The 14,088-nt window shown below is 47.5% G+C and overlaps 1 protein-coding gene across 1 annotated transcript in view; it reads right to left on the bottom strand.

Annotated features, from left to right (window-relative positions):
* The window catches only part of PANK4 (pantothenate kinase 4 (inactive)), a 40,020-nt gene that overhangs the window by 20,882 nt on the left and 5,050 nt on the right, over positions 1–14,088 (bottom strand). Inside the window, exons 2-4 of the mRNA XM_053281476.1 lie at positions 4,981–5,063; positions 2,335–2,543; positions 421–604 (exon numbers count right to left, since the gene is read on the bottom strand). Of these exons, the coding sequence (XP_053137451.1) occupies positions 421–604; positions 2,335–2,543; positions 4,981–5,063 (476 nt within the window). The remainder of the gene's footprint in view (positions 1–420; positions 605–2,334; positions 2,544–4,980; positions 5,064–14,088) is intronic.

The following is a 14,088-nucleotide window of genomic DNA, read 5'->3' as shown; positions in this document are numbered from 1 at the left end:
GCTGTCCTTCTGTCAAGCCCACACAGCCAGCAACACTGCCTCTCTGCCGTCTCGCTGACGGCAGAGAGGCATCTCTCCCCAATGTCCGAGAGTGGGGGGCATGGAACCGCGGATCCATTGGACCCGCGGTTACGTGTTACGTCTGAACCGGGCCTGTATCTATACCATGCATTTGAAGGGGCCTGTACCCAGGTACACTCTTAAAGTGAATACATGTACAGTCATTCACACAACATGTCTATAAAGACCTGCACACAGGTCCAGTGTAATGTCTGAGCAGGACTTTGATGTTGGGTCAGTCTAGAAAAATGGCACGAATTGTTCAAATTAACCCTGCCGGATTCAGACCGCCAGCTTTCATCAATCAGAACTATAGTGTTGCCGTGTGCACAGTCAGCGTCGCAAAAAGAGTCTGCCCACCTTGACTATAGACACTCCAGAGCCAATGTTGACCAGTAAATAGGGGAAGATGTTTGGGTGGTTCATCTGAAACCGGAACTCCGGGTCCACGTCCTTCAGGTATGCAAATGCTTCATGAGGGATATTCTTCAGCACAAAGTTGCACCCCTTTATTAAGCAGGTCATGACATCTTCTTTATCTACCCTAAAGGGGGGGGGGCAGGAATAAACCACACCATCATGTTTTTAAGAGTCAGCCATATCCGATACTTTCATAGTCACGGGCCCCTAATGGCTTCTCCTCTGTAAGTAGCTCAGACTCCTGCCTGCAAGCTTGGGGAAGCCGCTGCCAGTCTGGGTAGACAATACTGAGCAAGATGGACCAATGCTCTGACTCAGTATGAGGCAGCTTCCTATGTACCTATGCTCCTGTTTATGCCCTCACCCTGAAGGGGTGAACATTTCTGCCCTTTTTGCCATTTTCCCTCTCCCTCCATCAAAAAAATATCACTTGAACAGGAGTTGCAGTTGTGGGTGGGGAATGGAATTTATGTGAAACGCTCCCCTCCATCCCAGTTACTAACCCACTTGCCAATATGCACCGTTGCTAGTCATTTCTGGCTTGAAAGATAAACTCCCCATAAAATTTCTCTGCCTGGTCATCTTGAGACAACTCCCTCTCACTACAGAAAAGTGATCATTCCTTATTAGCTGTTCATGTACACAATTCATCTTACTCTGCCCATTAATTACCAGCTGAGAGTGGGTCATCTACTTCAACGGGATCATTTATCATTTTTACTAGTTCTTGTTCTGTGTTTTGACCCCATAATGGGAATACCTATTTCTAATTGCTGAGCTTCCTGGCTACACTTTGTCAAAATATTTCCTAATCCCGTTTCGGACCTGTACCCACATCACTGCTCACTGAAGACAGTCCTTCATGCATCTGATGAAGTGGGCCCTCACGTACAAAAACTTAAATGACAATAAATCTGTTAGTCTTTAAGGTGTTACAAGACTCTGTAAGACTCTCACTTCAGGAGACCAATAAAATGAATATTCATAAGTGCAGGAGATGTTTCTGCCCCTGTACAATCCTAGTTCCCCGTTGACTACGTCTACCTGTCTCAGTCAACATTACCATCCTTCCATCCACCTAACCCATGAAATCAAAAACCTGGATATTCTACAGCAGGGGTTTCCCAAACTTAGGTTCCCAGACTCAAGGCCATGATGGGAACTGTAGTCCAAGAACATTTAGGGACCCAAGGCCGGTAACCCCCATGTCAAGTTCTGCAATCAGAAAAATAAAAGTTCACGTCAAGGAAGTTTGCATATTTTTGTGCCGGGGCAAAATCTACCCATTGTCCTGAATTGACTCAAAGGTTTATCCCCAGTTTCACTCACTTGGTGGATAAAGTGGTTTTGTTTACTAGGGATGTGCAAAAAAAAATTGACCAAATAATTTGAATCCATTTGATTTGAATCTGCTTACACAGAATGGGATTCGGTCGAATCGATTTGAATTCAGGCAAATTTGAATCGATTTCACATTCATTTCGGGTGAATTCAATTCAAATTTGGGCAAATTTGAATTGATTCGAATGAATCCCATTCCGTGCAAGCAGATTCAAGTCAAATTGATTTAGAATTTGATTTGAATCAATTTGATCAAATTTTTTGCACATTCCTTTTGTCTACGATGCAAGGCTGGTCTTTTCCCATCTTAATTGAAGACTGAATTCCTCGGTTTTTGTTTTTAATGAAACGCACTGATGAAGACAAGATGGAGTGATGCCCTTTTGTAAGATCTGAAGTGACTGCTTTACCTTCCTTGGTGGCAAAGGCTGGTATCGTTACCACACGATTAAAGCATCCCCCATAAAAGGCCAAAAAGCCGCACACAAGATGCACCTTCCCGTTTCCACTTACTTCAGTCCCAGCTTCTCCTCAATAAGGTCTTTGAATTTGTACGCACCACCTCCCGTGGCTTTGATCACTTTCGTTTCTGTGTTGACGAGATGGTCTTTGATGAAGTCCAGGCAGGTTTCGATATAGGCGTTTTCAAACTTGATGAAGTGAAGCCGGGCCGTGATCTCCTCCTGCACTGAGATTTCATACGGCGATTCGTGTTCTGCATCCTTTGGGAACATGAACAAGGAAAAAAAGCAAACCTACTTCTGGACTTTCATCTTTTAACTTTGCTCACCAAAGTTGTTTCAGGTTTTTTCAGAGAAATGGCATTGAAGCAGCCAAGGGCAGGCAGGCTTCAGGCTTGTGGGAGCTAATTTGTTTTCTTCACAGAACTCCAAGGCTCAGAGTACAGTGCAAAACAGCAATGGGAGATGGGGCCTGAGACAAAAATGGGAGATTGGAGGGCACAGCCAATTACCTACGGCACCTGCTGAGCCGCACTGGGGCCACACAGAGCCAGCTGGGGTGGCTGGTCCATCTGAGGAGAAGAATGCTCATTGTGGCTTTTGACAAGGTCTACACACCTTGAGATGGAAAAGAGGTGATGGCCTTGCAAGACGTTCAGCTTTCAGGGTGTTCCCCTGCTTGCTTTTATTGTCCTGACCATCGGGCCTGCAGTAGCCAAAGTCGCAAGAATGTTTTTTAATTATTAAACACACAACAATGATTATAAACGTGTATCGACAGGGCTGCAGAAATCCACTAGTCTACTCGTCTGTGGCGAGTGAAACATGAGGCCCGACGAGTGAAAAAAAAGTCCTGATGAGCAATGTAACAACATATTTGCTGGTCGAATGACTGTAACAATAAAGATTTGATTTGTAACAACATAGCTTGACAAGCAAATTATTTTGTCTGGCTGATAAACTGAGCCAACATTTCTTCACTCCTGTGTTATCAATGTTGTCAGGCATGGAAATGAAAACTGGCAGGAATGCCCTCCAAAGATTAGTCCATGGGGAGAGGACAACCATTTGTACATTGTTACGTTGACCCTCATCCTTTCTTCTGTGCAAAAGGTAAAGTGTGCCGTCGAGTCGGTGTCGACTCCTGGCGACCACAGAGCCCTGTGGTTGTCTTTGGTAGAAAAATGACTGCAATTTTTCCATAATTAATTGTTTGGGGATAGGGGTAAAAAGGGGTGATCAAATGCAGAAAGCTGAAAGTGCAACAATGATATCACCTTTCCCCCCATATCTAGGGGGTTCCATGTGGCCAAAAATCACTATGAGCATTCTTCTTCCAAGATGGTATCGATGGCCAGAATTTGTGGGCCTGGCTCAAAGACTAACTCAAAGGTGACAGCCTGCATATACATGTCCAAATCCGTATCTAAGTTGTACACACCTCTAACACTGCCCATCAGAGCCGCATAAAGACCTGATCAGAAGATAACCAATCAAGACTATTTTACGGATAAGGAACACCGAGGTAGAGAAGCTATTTTTTATTTTTTATTATTATTATTATTATTATTATTAACATTTTATATCCCACTCTTCCTCCAAGGAGCCCAGAGCGGTGTACTACATACTTCAGTTTCTCCTCACAACAACCCTGTGAAGTAGGCTAGGCTGAGAGAGAAGTGACTGGCCCAGAGTCACCCAGCTAGTATCATGGCTGAATGGGGATTTGAACTCGGGTCTCCCTGGTCCTAGTCCAGCACTCACTGTTGCTTGCTATTAGGAGTCGGAAACCGCCACCACTACTGCTAATGTTTATATACGGCTTTTCAAAGTTCTCAGAGCAGTTTTCGTAGATTAAGAAAGAAGACGGTTCCCTGTCAGAAGAGGGCTCAGAATCTAAAAGGAAACAGAAGGTAGTCCCCAGCAACACCCACTGGAGAGACGCTATGCTGAGGTTGGATAAGGACAATTGCTCTTCCCCTGCTAAATATAAGAGAATTGCCACTTTTTAAAAAGCTGCCTCTTTGCCCAGTTTGCAAGGAACCCTTTCTGTCTCACTGCATGTCATCCAGAGATCTATTAGCATGTCATCCAGAGATCTATATGCCTGAGGGACCTTTGGTCTACCTCTGGCATAAAGTGATTTAAGATGAAGACATTCATACTCACTTCATTTCACTCAATATTTCAGTAGGCTGGTTCTCACGAGCGCTAATGGGTAGGGCAGGCATCCCCAAACTGTGGCCCTCCAGATGTTGCTGAACTACAACTTCCAGCATACCCAGCCACAAAAAATTGTGTCTAGGGATGCTTGGAGTTGTAGTTGAGCAACATCTGGAGGGCCGCAGTTTGGGGATGCCTGGGGTAGGGCAAGGGTCCTACCCAGTTGCGGGAGCTGTGAGTGTTCCCGATTCTTTTTATTGTGGACAAGTAAAAACCCAGGTAGCAGGAGGGGGAAGTGATCATGTGGGGATCTCGTGCTGGGTAGAACAACTTTCCCCCTACTTCATTAAATGGTGGCTATGGTGGGGGCCAGCGTGAGGTACCCATATGATCACTTTCCCCATCTCCTCTCTAGGCTTTTAATTGCACAGGTATGTCCTACCTGGTATATGGTGGTGAGAACAAGCCTAGTATACAGTTCCTTGCGTGTGCATATAGGAAAATAAACGCACACATTCCCGCCACACACACTTACCTTGCCGGACTGATCAAAGGACCGCACCCTCGCCACTTTATGCTGCACCGTCGAATAATACGCCAGCTTGGCCAACGACCCACCTGCCGGCAAAGAAAACGCAGGATGCACGTTAGATAAAGTTTGGACCCAGCTGCCTGCGCACTGCGGAGGGTGCAGAGAGCACTCAGGAGGAGCAAGCTGGACTCTGCTGTCCTCCGAAAAGGACGAGGCAGATGCCCAGTCGCATGTCTCTGGGCCGTCTTGAAATTGCTGAGGAAGTGTAGCAGCACTGCAAGGAGAGAGAGAGAGAGAGAGAGAGAACGAGGTGCGACGGAAAGTAACTCAAGGGACCTTTCCTTCCCCTCTCATTCCTTGAGGCCAGGCATCTGCAAATCTGCTCGCCGGTGGTGAAGGCCCTCAACAGTGGATACCCAGTTGTTGACCACAACTCCCATAATTCCCAAGCAAAAGCCATTGCAGCTAGGGATTCTGGGAGCTGTAGTCAACAACCTCTGGGAATCCCCGTTAGAGAGAACGCTGGCCCCCAACCCTCTGGCGAGGAGGACACCCAGCACCACACAGATCTCTTCCCCAGAGGTCTACTTCCCACGGCCATTTCCGAGAAGGTAAGAAACAGCCGGGGTCCTTCCTGAGCTATAGGAGAGGGCCCCCTTGTTTCGTGCCATTTCCATCTCCCAGTCCAAAAGACAGAAGACCCACTCATCTCCTAAGCCCTCTGCCTGCATGCTGGAAAAGAACAGGGGCACAAAAACAGGAGAGGGGGCATGCCCTCATGCCTTGCCCGTGGGCTTCTCCAAAGGTCTTTGGGCCACTGTGAGAAACAGACTGCTGGACTAGGTAGGCTTTGGGCCTGATCCAGCAGGGCTGTTTCTTATGACCCAAGAGAAGAGAGGGGATTGGTAGCAATCACGGACAACTGGCTAAACCTACATTTGTGGATCCCTGCTCAGGAGCAGGGTCAGCTCCAGTGGGTCCTCTAATTTTTTTTCTGTGCGCAGAATGAGTTTTGTTCTGGCCGGCACACCTGCATTCAGAGTGTGGCCTTCCCGATTCAATCTGAGCAGGATCCAAAATCAACTGAGTGGACATCCAAAAACCTGTGTGCACGTACACACGCGCCCACTTTATCTATCATATTTCTATGCCACCTGATATGCACATCTCTAGGCGGTGTACAAAATTCAAAATAGTTCAAAGTTACAAATTAAGATCCATGACAATTAAAACAAGGTTTGAAGATTATTAAAATTAATTCTCATTAAAAGCCTGCGAAAAGAGGAGAGCCTTGAGGTTCTTCCTGAAAACAAACAGAGAAGGAGATGCTCTTATTTCGGCAGGGCACATATTCCAAAGCCCCGGGGCAGCCACGGAGAAAGCCCGGTCATGGGTCACCACCAAATGAGCCGGTGGCAACCGTAACCAGACCTCTCCAGAAGATCGTAACAGGTGGCAGGGTTTATGACCAAGGAGGTGCTCTCTTAAATAGACTGGACCCAAGCCATTAAGGGCTTTATAGGTAAGAACCTTGTATTTCACCCGGAAACATATCAGCAGCCAGTGCAGTTCCTTCAAAACCGGGGTTACGTGATCCCTTCGAGTTGTCCCAGAGACCAATCTGGCTGCCGCATTCTGTACCAATTGCAGTTTCCAGACTACATTCAAAGGCAGCCCCATGTGGAGCGCATTACAGTAGTCAAGCTTTAGAGCAGGGATTCTCAACGTGTGGGTCCCCAGATGTAATTGGCCTTCAACTCCCATAATTCCCAACCAAAGGCCACTGGGGCTGGGGATTATGGGAGTTGAAGTCCGAGAACATCTGGGGACCCACACGTTGAGAAACCCTGCTTTAGAGGGAACGCCGACCATCTCTAACAGAACCCTGGGCGAAGAACGCCCACGAGCTCAGTGCAGACAGCGCACTCCAACACTCAACCGCCAAGCAGAGCTCGACACCCTCCTTCAGGAAGGCACCTTGGATGACACCCCGAAGGACCTCTCTGCTCAAGAGATCCGCTGGGAGATGCCGATTCTCTTCCTCCTCCTGCCTGCCACTGTGTTAAGACACACTCTGTTCAGTGGGAGCCTTACAGCACCTCTTGGGATGGAGATGATATTTGTGAGATTGCCCCAATAGATCCAACTGTGCATACGGCTGTATTTGCCTCATACGCGGCGGATCTCCAGAGGACAGCGGCAAGTGCCAAATGGAAGCATTCTGCCCCCCAACCTAGCCAGAGAGTCACAAATGTCCTCAGGAAGAAAGGCGTGCACACGCTTGTATGCACACACGCAAACACACACACACACACAGGAAGTTAACATCCTCCTGCTTCTATAAAAGATGTCTGTCCAGAAAGCTTCCAAGCCCGCACGCCACGGCGAATGCTTCCTTCCTGAAATGTTCTCCGCCGTTAAGAAGAAACGAGGTAGCACTCAGCCGCCACGACTTCAGCGAGGCGGGGGAAATGCACATTTTGTGTTACAACGAATCAGGGATGCATAGTAAGGTAGCTAGACAGGCATTTCTGAATTTGATTACTGAAGACATCCTGTGCGTTGTAATGGCTTGAGATTGTGGAAAGATATTGTTTAAAATGCTGGGTGGCGGGGAGGAGGTCTTCAGGAATAAACTTCAGGCGTAGTTGGCAACCCTTTCCCGACATATTTCCCATTGCAATGATTATGTATGTGGGCGGGGGAGTAGTCAGGAAACATTTCACACACATTTCCTCCCTTGCTTGTAACTCGGAAAAGCTACAGCCAGGACAACCTGCACCGCTTACACAGGAACCGAGGAAGCTGCCTTCTACTGAGTCAGACCCTTGGTCCATCTAGTTCAGTATTGTCTACACAGACTGGCAGCTGCAGGCAGGCGTCTCTCTCAGCCCTGCCCGTTGTGCAAAGTGGCCCACAGTTACTTCAGATCAATGTTTGTGGCCTTCAGCTATTCTTACCCCAATCCCCTCTTAAATAAGAGGATAGCTAGGGAAAGGTCTGTAGTTCCATGGGAGAGCCCATGGTTTCGCACGTGGAAGGTCTCAGGATGAATTTCTGGCTCTCATAGGAACATAGGAAGCTGCCATGTACTGAGTCAGACCATTGGTCTATATAGCTCAGTATTGTCTTCACAGACTGGCAGCGGCTTCTCCAAGGTTGCAGGCAGGAGTCTCTCTTCAGCCCTACCTTGGAGATGCTGCCAGGGAGGGAACTGGGAACCTTCTGCTCTTCCCAGAGCGCCTCCATACCCTGAGGGGAAGATCTTACAGTGCTCACACTCCATCTCTATCTAGCTAAGGCTGGGAAAGACCCATCTAAAACCATGACTGCTACCAGTCAGAGTTGATGCCCCTGAGACAGACGGACCAATGGTCTGACTTGGCAGAAGGCAGATGCATAGGTTTCTGTGATAACCAGGATAATTGGAATGAGGGATTGCTAAAGTCACATACCCAAGCTCAGAGCAGAGTTGCCTACCCTGACTGGCAGCGGCTCTCCAAGGTTTCAGGCAGGGATCTCTCCCGGCCCTATTTGGGAGATGCTGCCAGGGAGTGAACCTGGGACCTCCTGCTTGCAAAGCAGAAGCCACTGAACTAGGACTCCTTCCTCTAAGGGGAATGTTTTATAGCATTCACATGCAGTCACCCATTGCAATCCAACAGCTGGATAGCCTCATGCTGGTCTCCCTGGCTTAATACCGTATTTGCCTGAATCCAAGATTTTCCTGGGTTTTTGACGTTAGAAATTTGGGGGGGTTAAATTCAGAGTGCTGATCCTTTTGGGAAAATACTGGGACAACCTGTATTTAACCACTCTTTTTAAGGGGGGCCATCTTATATTTGGGTAAATCTGGCACGACAATCTAGTTCCCTGCAACTGCCCACACCTCCATCCCAATTCTGGGGTGTAAATTTATAGCAGCCTGTTGGAAAGCGTCTGCTCCTGCCTCTCCGCTCTGGGAATCAAAGGAGCGGGACCAGAAGGGAGGAGAGCTCATCTCGTGACAGCGAACATGAATTGTCCCTTTTGGTGAGCAGGGTCTGCCTTGGATGGGAGTCTACAGGTGAAACTCGGAAAATTAGAATATCGTGCAAAAGTCCATTAATTTCAGTAATGCAAATTAAAAGGTGAAACTGATATATGAGACAGACGCATTGCATGCAAAGCGAGATAAGTCAAGCCTTAATTTGTTATCATTGTGATGATCATGGCGTACAGCTCATGAAAACCCCAAATCCACAATCCCAGAAAATTAGAATATTACATGGAACCAAGAAGACAAGGATTGTAGAATAGAACAATATCGGACCTCTGAAAAGTATACAGTGTACTGTGCTTGATTGGCCAGCAAACCCGCCTGACCTGACCCCATAGAGAATCTATGGGGCATTGCCAAGAGAAGGATGAGAGACATGAGACCAAACAATGCAGAAGAGCTGAAGGCCGCTAATGAAGCATCCTGGTCTTCCATAACACCTCATCAGTGCCACAGGCTGATAGCATCCATGCCACGCCGCATTGAGGCAGTAATTGCTGCAAAAGGGGCCCAAACCAAGTACTGAATACATATGCATGCTTATACTTTTCAGAGGTCCGATATTGTTCTATTCTTCAATCCTTGTCTTCTTGGTTCCATGTAATATTCTAATTTTCTGGGATTGTGGATTTGGGGTTTTCATGAGCTGTACGCCATGATCATCACAATTACAACAAATTAAGGCTTGACTTATCTCGCTTTGCATGTAATGCATCTGTCTCATATATCAGTTTCACCTTTTCATTTGCATTACTGAAATTAATGGACTTTTGCACGATATTCTAATTTTCCGAGTTTCACCTGTACAGTTGAGCTCCGTCTGTCCCAAGGTGTTCTCCTTAGGGGATGGGGCCATAGGTCACGAGCATCCGCTTTGTATGAGAAGGTCCAAGGTCTGACCCCTGGCAGCGTCTCCACATAGCTGCTGCCAGTCAGTGTAGACAATCCTGAGCTAGATGGATACGACTCGATACGAGGCCGATACGAGCAGCCCGACTCGATATGACGCAGCTTCCTGCGTTACTTTGCTCCTAACCTGTTCTTTGCTTCCTGCACCCTAATTGTGTCATAACACGAGTTTCATCCCCAGGGCTCCACTTGGGGATGGAGATGCCCCAGATAGGCCCCATGGCTCTTGTGGTGGAGAGAGGGAGAGCTTTGTGGCTTATCAGCTGGGGCCAAGAGCTTCTGCAGAACTGGTCAAGCAAGCGGGGGATGATGGAGTTCAACTGTGCAAACAATTCCACCCAAGTGACTAACCCACAATCATGTGCATTCGCCGGGCACAGCTCTGTGCATTGGTGGCACATTGCCAATTGGAAAGAGGAAGCGGGGAGGAATCGGCTCTCTTCAGTTTGCTTCTGCCTGGTTGCTTAGGAGCAATCCTTACTTGCCCTAGGCGACCACAAAGGGGGCTGTTTAGAAACCTAGTTGCAAGGCTGTGTCTCGGGATGTTGCCATATCGGCGAACGCTTATCATTGTAAAGGTAAAGTGTGCGGTCAAGTCGATTTCGGCTCCTGGCGCCCACAGAGCCCTGTGGTTGTCTTTGGTAGGATAAAGGAGCGGTTTACCATGGCCTCCTCCCGCACAGTATGAGATTATGCCTTTCAGCATCTTCCTATATCATTGCTGCCCGCTATAGTAGCAGTGGGGATTCGAACCGGCAACCTTCTGCTTGTTAGTCAAGCATTTCCCCGCTGTGCCACTTAAGGTTATCATTGTACTTTATGTTTAATCTGGAATAACTCACACTAACTGGTTCAGGATTGTTTCTTTTCAGTCAGATCGTGTAGGGGCCAAGACCAAATATATGCACCATGCTATTGTGTCTGTACGCTAAGCTTATAACTTAGGGAAACTTTGCTTTGCTTTCTGTGCCATGCCATTTCGGAACATAGGAAGCTGCCATATATTGAGCCAGACCCTTGGTTCCTCTATCTCAGTATTGTCTACCCAGACTGGCAGCGGTTTCTCCAAGGTTGTAGACCTATCTCAGCCCTATCCTGGAGATGCCAGGGGCGGGGGGACTTGGGACCTTCTGCATGCAAATGCTCTTCCCAGAGTGGCCCCATCCCCTGCGGTGAATATCAAATGCAGTGCTCAGTGTAGTCCCCCATTCAAATGCATACCAAGGTGGACCCTGCTTAGCAAAGGGGACAATTCATGCTTGCTACTAATGATGCAGCAGGGAGATGGCATGATTAGCAAGCCAGAGGTTGCCGGTTCGAATCCCCGCTGGTATGTTTCCCAGACTACGGGAAACATCTATATATCAGGCAGCAGCGATATAGGGAGATGCTGAAAGGCATCATCTCATACTGTGCAGGAGGCGGCAATGGTCAACCCCTCCTGTATTCTACCAAAGACAACCACAGGGCTCTGTGGTCACCAGGAGTCGACACAGACTTGACGGCACACTTTCCCACAAGCCCAGCTCTCTCTTCCCATAGATCAGCTCCCTGTTTCCCCACAGATGCCCACCAGATGCCTCTGGGGAGTCCACAGGAAAGAGATGAAGGACGTTCCTCTCTCCTCCTGATACGCCGCCACAGAGGGATCCTGCCTCTGCAGCTTGAGGTGGCCCATAGACACCAGACTAGTAGCCATGGATAAACCTGTCGCTCTATGAATTTGTCTGAGCCCCTTTTAAAGTGATTAAGGCTGGTGGCTGTCACCACCATTGAGTGACAGCCATCGGGAAGAGCCAACATGTCAGTGGAAGGTATGGCCCATCACATATGGGGCCATGGGATGGCTTAGGCTGAAGGTGATTGGGAACCTCTGTGGAAATGCTGCCGGCAAACGCGAGACAGAGATGCCAAATACTCTATTATTAGCAGCACGCCGACCGTAGCCAAGTAACTTATCCAGCAGCACATGGTGAAACGGTATGCTTCCCCTGCAAACCGCACATAAGATGATACTTGGAAGCAAGACCCCGCTGAACTGAGGAGGATGTAAACAGACATTAGCTTGGCCTGCACACGCCCTTCAGTGCAGGATAAAGTTCATCATCATTTTCCAGTTGTGCAAACGACGACAACTTGCATCATGAAGGAGAACAGAGATCAGTTTTATACAGAAAATTTAGCAACAGTGAATAGCATACTTCCAATCAGGGAGACTACCCAGGAAACAAGAAGAAAGAAACATTTCAATTGCAATGATGGCCATTGAACCCTCTTAGGAGCATAGGAAGCTAACTTATACCGAGTCAGACTCTTGGTCCATCTAGCTCAGTATCGTCTACACAGACTGGCAACGGTTTTTCCAAGGTTAAAGGCAGGAGTCTCTCCCAGCCCTACCATGAGATGCTTCCAGAAGGTGAAACTGGGACCTTCTGCATGCAAGCGCTCTTTCCGAAACGGCCTCATCCCCTAAGGGGAATATCTTACAGTGCTCACATATGTAGCCTCCCATTCAAATGCAAACCAGGGCAGAACTTGCTCAGCAAAGAGGACAAATCATGCTTGCAACCACGAGGCCAGCTTTTATTGGCCAGGTGGGGAAGGGAGGCACTAGATTACTCTTTCTCAACAGGAGATCCTAGAACAAGTCACCCAAGACTCAGTTCACACACCCAGCATTAGATCTGGTCTTGTGGTAGCAAGAAGGAAGTGTCCCTGTTGATAAGCAGGACCTGCCCTGGTTTGCATTTGAATGGGAGACTACATGTGTGAGTACTGTAAGATATTCTCCTAGGGGATGGGGCTGCTTTGGGAAGAGTACCTGCCCGCTTGCATGCATAAGGCCCCAAGTTCACTCTCTGGCAGCATTTGCAGGTAGGGCTCAGAGAGACTCCTGCCTGCCACCTTGGAGGAGCCGCTGCCAGTCTGTGAAGACAATACTGAGCTAGATAGACCAGTGGTCTGACTCAGTATGTGGCAGCTTCCTATGTAAGCCTCCTGTTCTGATTCAAGGGCTGGGCCCACTCCCCTTTGCGAACCGTGTGTCAGTTCAAAACAAGGTCAGAGGTGGCGTGTGCTGGACAGAGCATCTGGTAACTTCGATCAGTGACCATTGTCTTTTTTTTTTTACGTTTAGATTTTTATTGATTTTAACAATATCTTAACATTCACATCACATTAAACAGATATTGACTTCCCGCTCACACCTCCTCGAGAATCACCAACTATAGAATTAACCCTTGCTATAATAATAATTCAAAACGATCTACACAACCTGCTAATATTACTAAATTTCAAACCCTGTTGTAAAATCAATATTAGCAAAATAGTTCTTTAAGTATAATAAGAATGGTTTCCAATCTTCTTTAAAGCATTCCAAATTTTGGTCTCTTATCAGTACTGTAAGTTTTGCCATCTCCGCATATTCCAAAATTTTTATCGGCCAATCTTCTTTGGAGGGCAGTTCATTACTCTTCCATTTCTGCGCATATATTATTCTGGCCGCTGTGGTAGCGTACATAAAGAACGTTAAGTTGGTTGTAGAAAACACTCCTTGCGTTATTCCCAGCAGGAAGGATTCTGGCTTCTTAGGAAATGTCAAATGTTAAATTTCCTTTAACTTGTTATATATCATGTCCCAAAAGGCCTTAGCCTTCCTACAAGACCACCACATATGAAAAAAAAATGTTCCTTCAGAGTGTTCACATTTCCAACATTTGTTTGAGACATTTTTTATACATTAATGCCAGTTTTTTAGGTGTCAAATACCACCTAGACATCATTTTATAATAATGATCAGTGACCATTGTCTGGCGCCTGCGTTTTTCAAGTGGTTGCTAGAGCCAAAGAAAATCTGCCAAGGCCCAGGGTTCACCCGAGTCTGCACACAGAAAAACCACACTCCTTTTGCCCTGAATCCAGTAGGCAGCTAAGCACCAGCGTTTCCCCAATTTGCTTAATTTTACCGACTGACTGCCCGCCTCCCCACTCCAAAGCAGTCGGCATGGATGTTGCAGTTTGGCAGACATCTGCGGGGCCCTCTTTTTAATCACACCGCTGAGGTTTCCATAAGCAGCAGTGGAGCCGCAGGGAGAGGGAGAGAGGGATGGAAATATTGTCAGTGTTGACTGGTATGTCCCGCCTCCCCACCCCGCACTCTCTCC

The sequence above is a fragment of the Hemicordylus capensis genome, chromosome 16 (genome assembly GCF_027244095.1).
Source record: "Hemicordylus capensis ecotype Gifberg chromosome 16, rHemCap1.1.pri, whole genome shotgun sequence".
In the NCBI taxonomy this organism is placed as follows: Eukaryota; Metazoa; Chordata; class Lepidosauria; order Squamata; family Cordylidae; genus Hemicordylus; species Hemicordylus capensis.
This window is presented reverse-complemented; position numbering and strand designations above follow the sequence as displayed.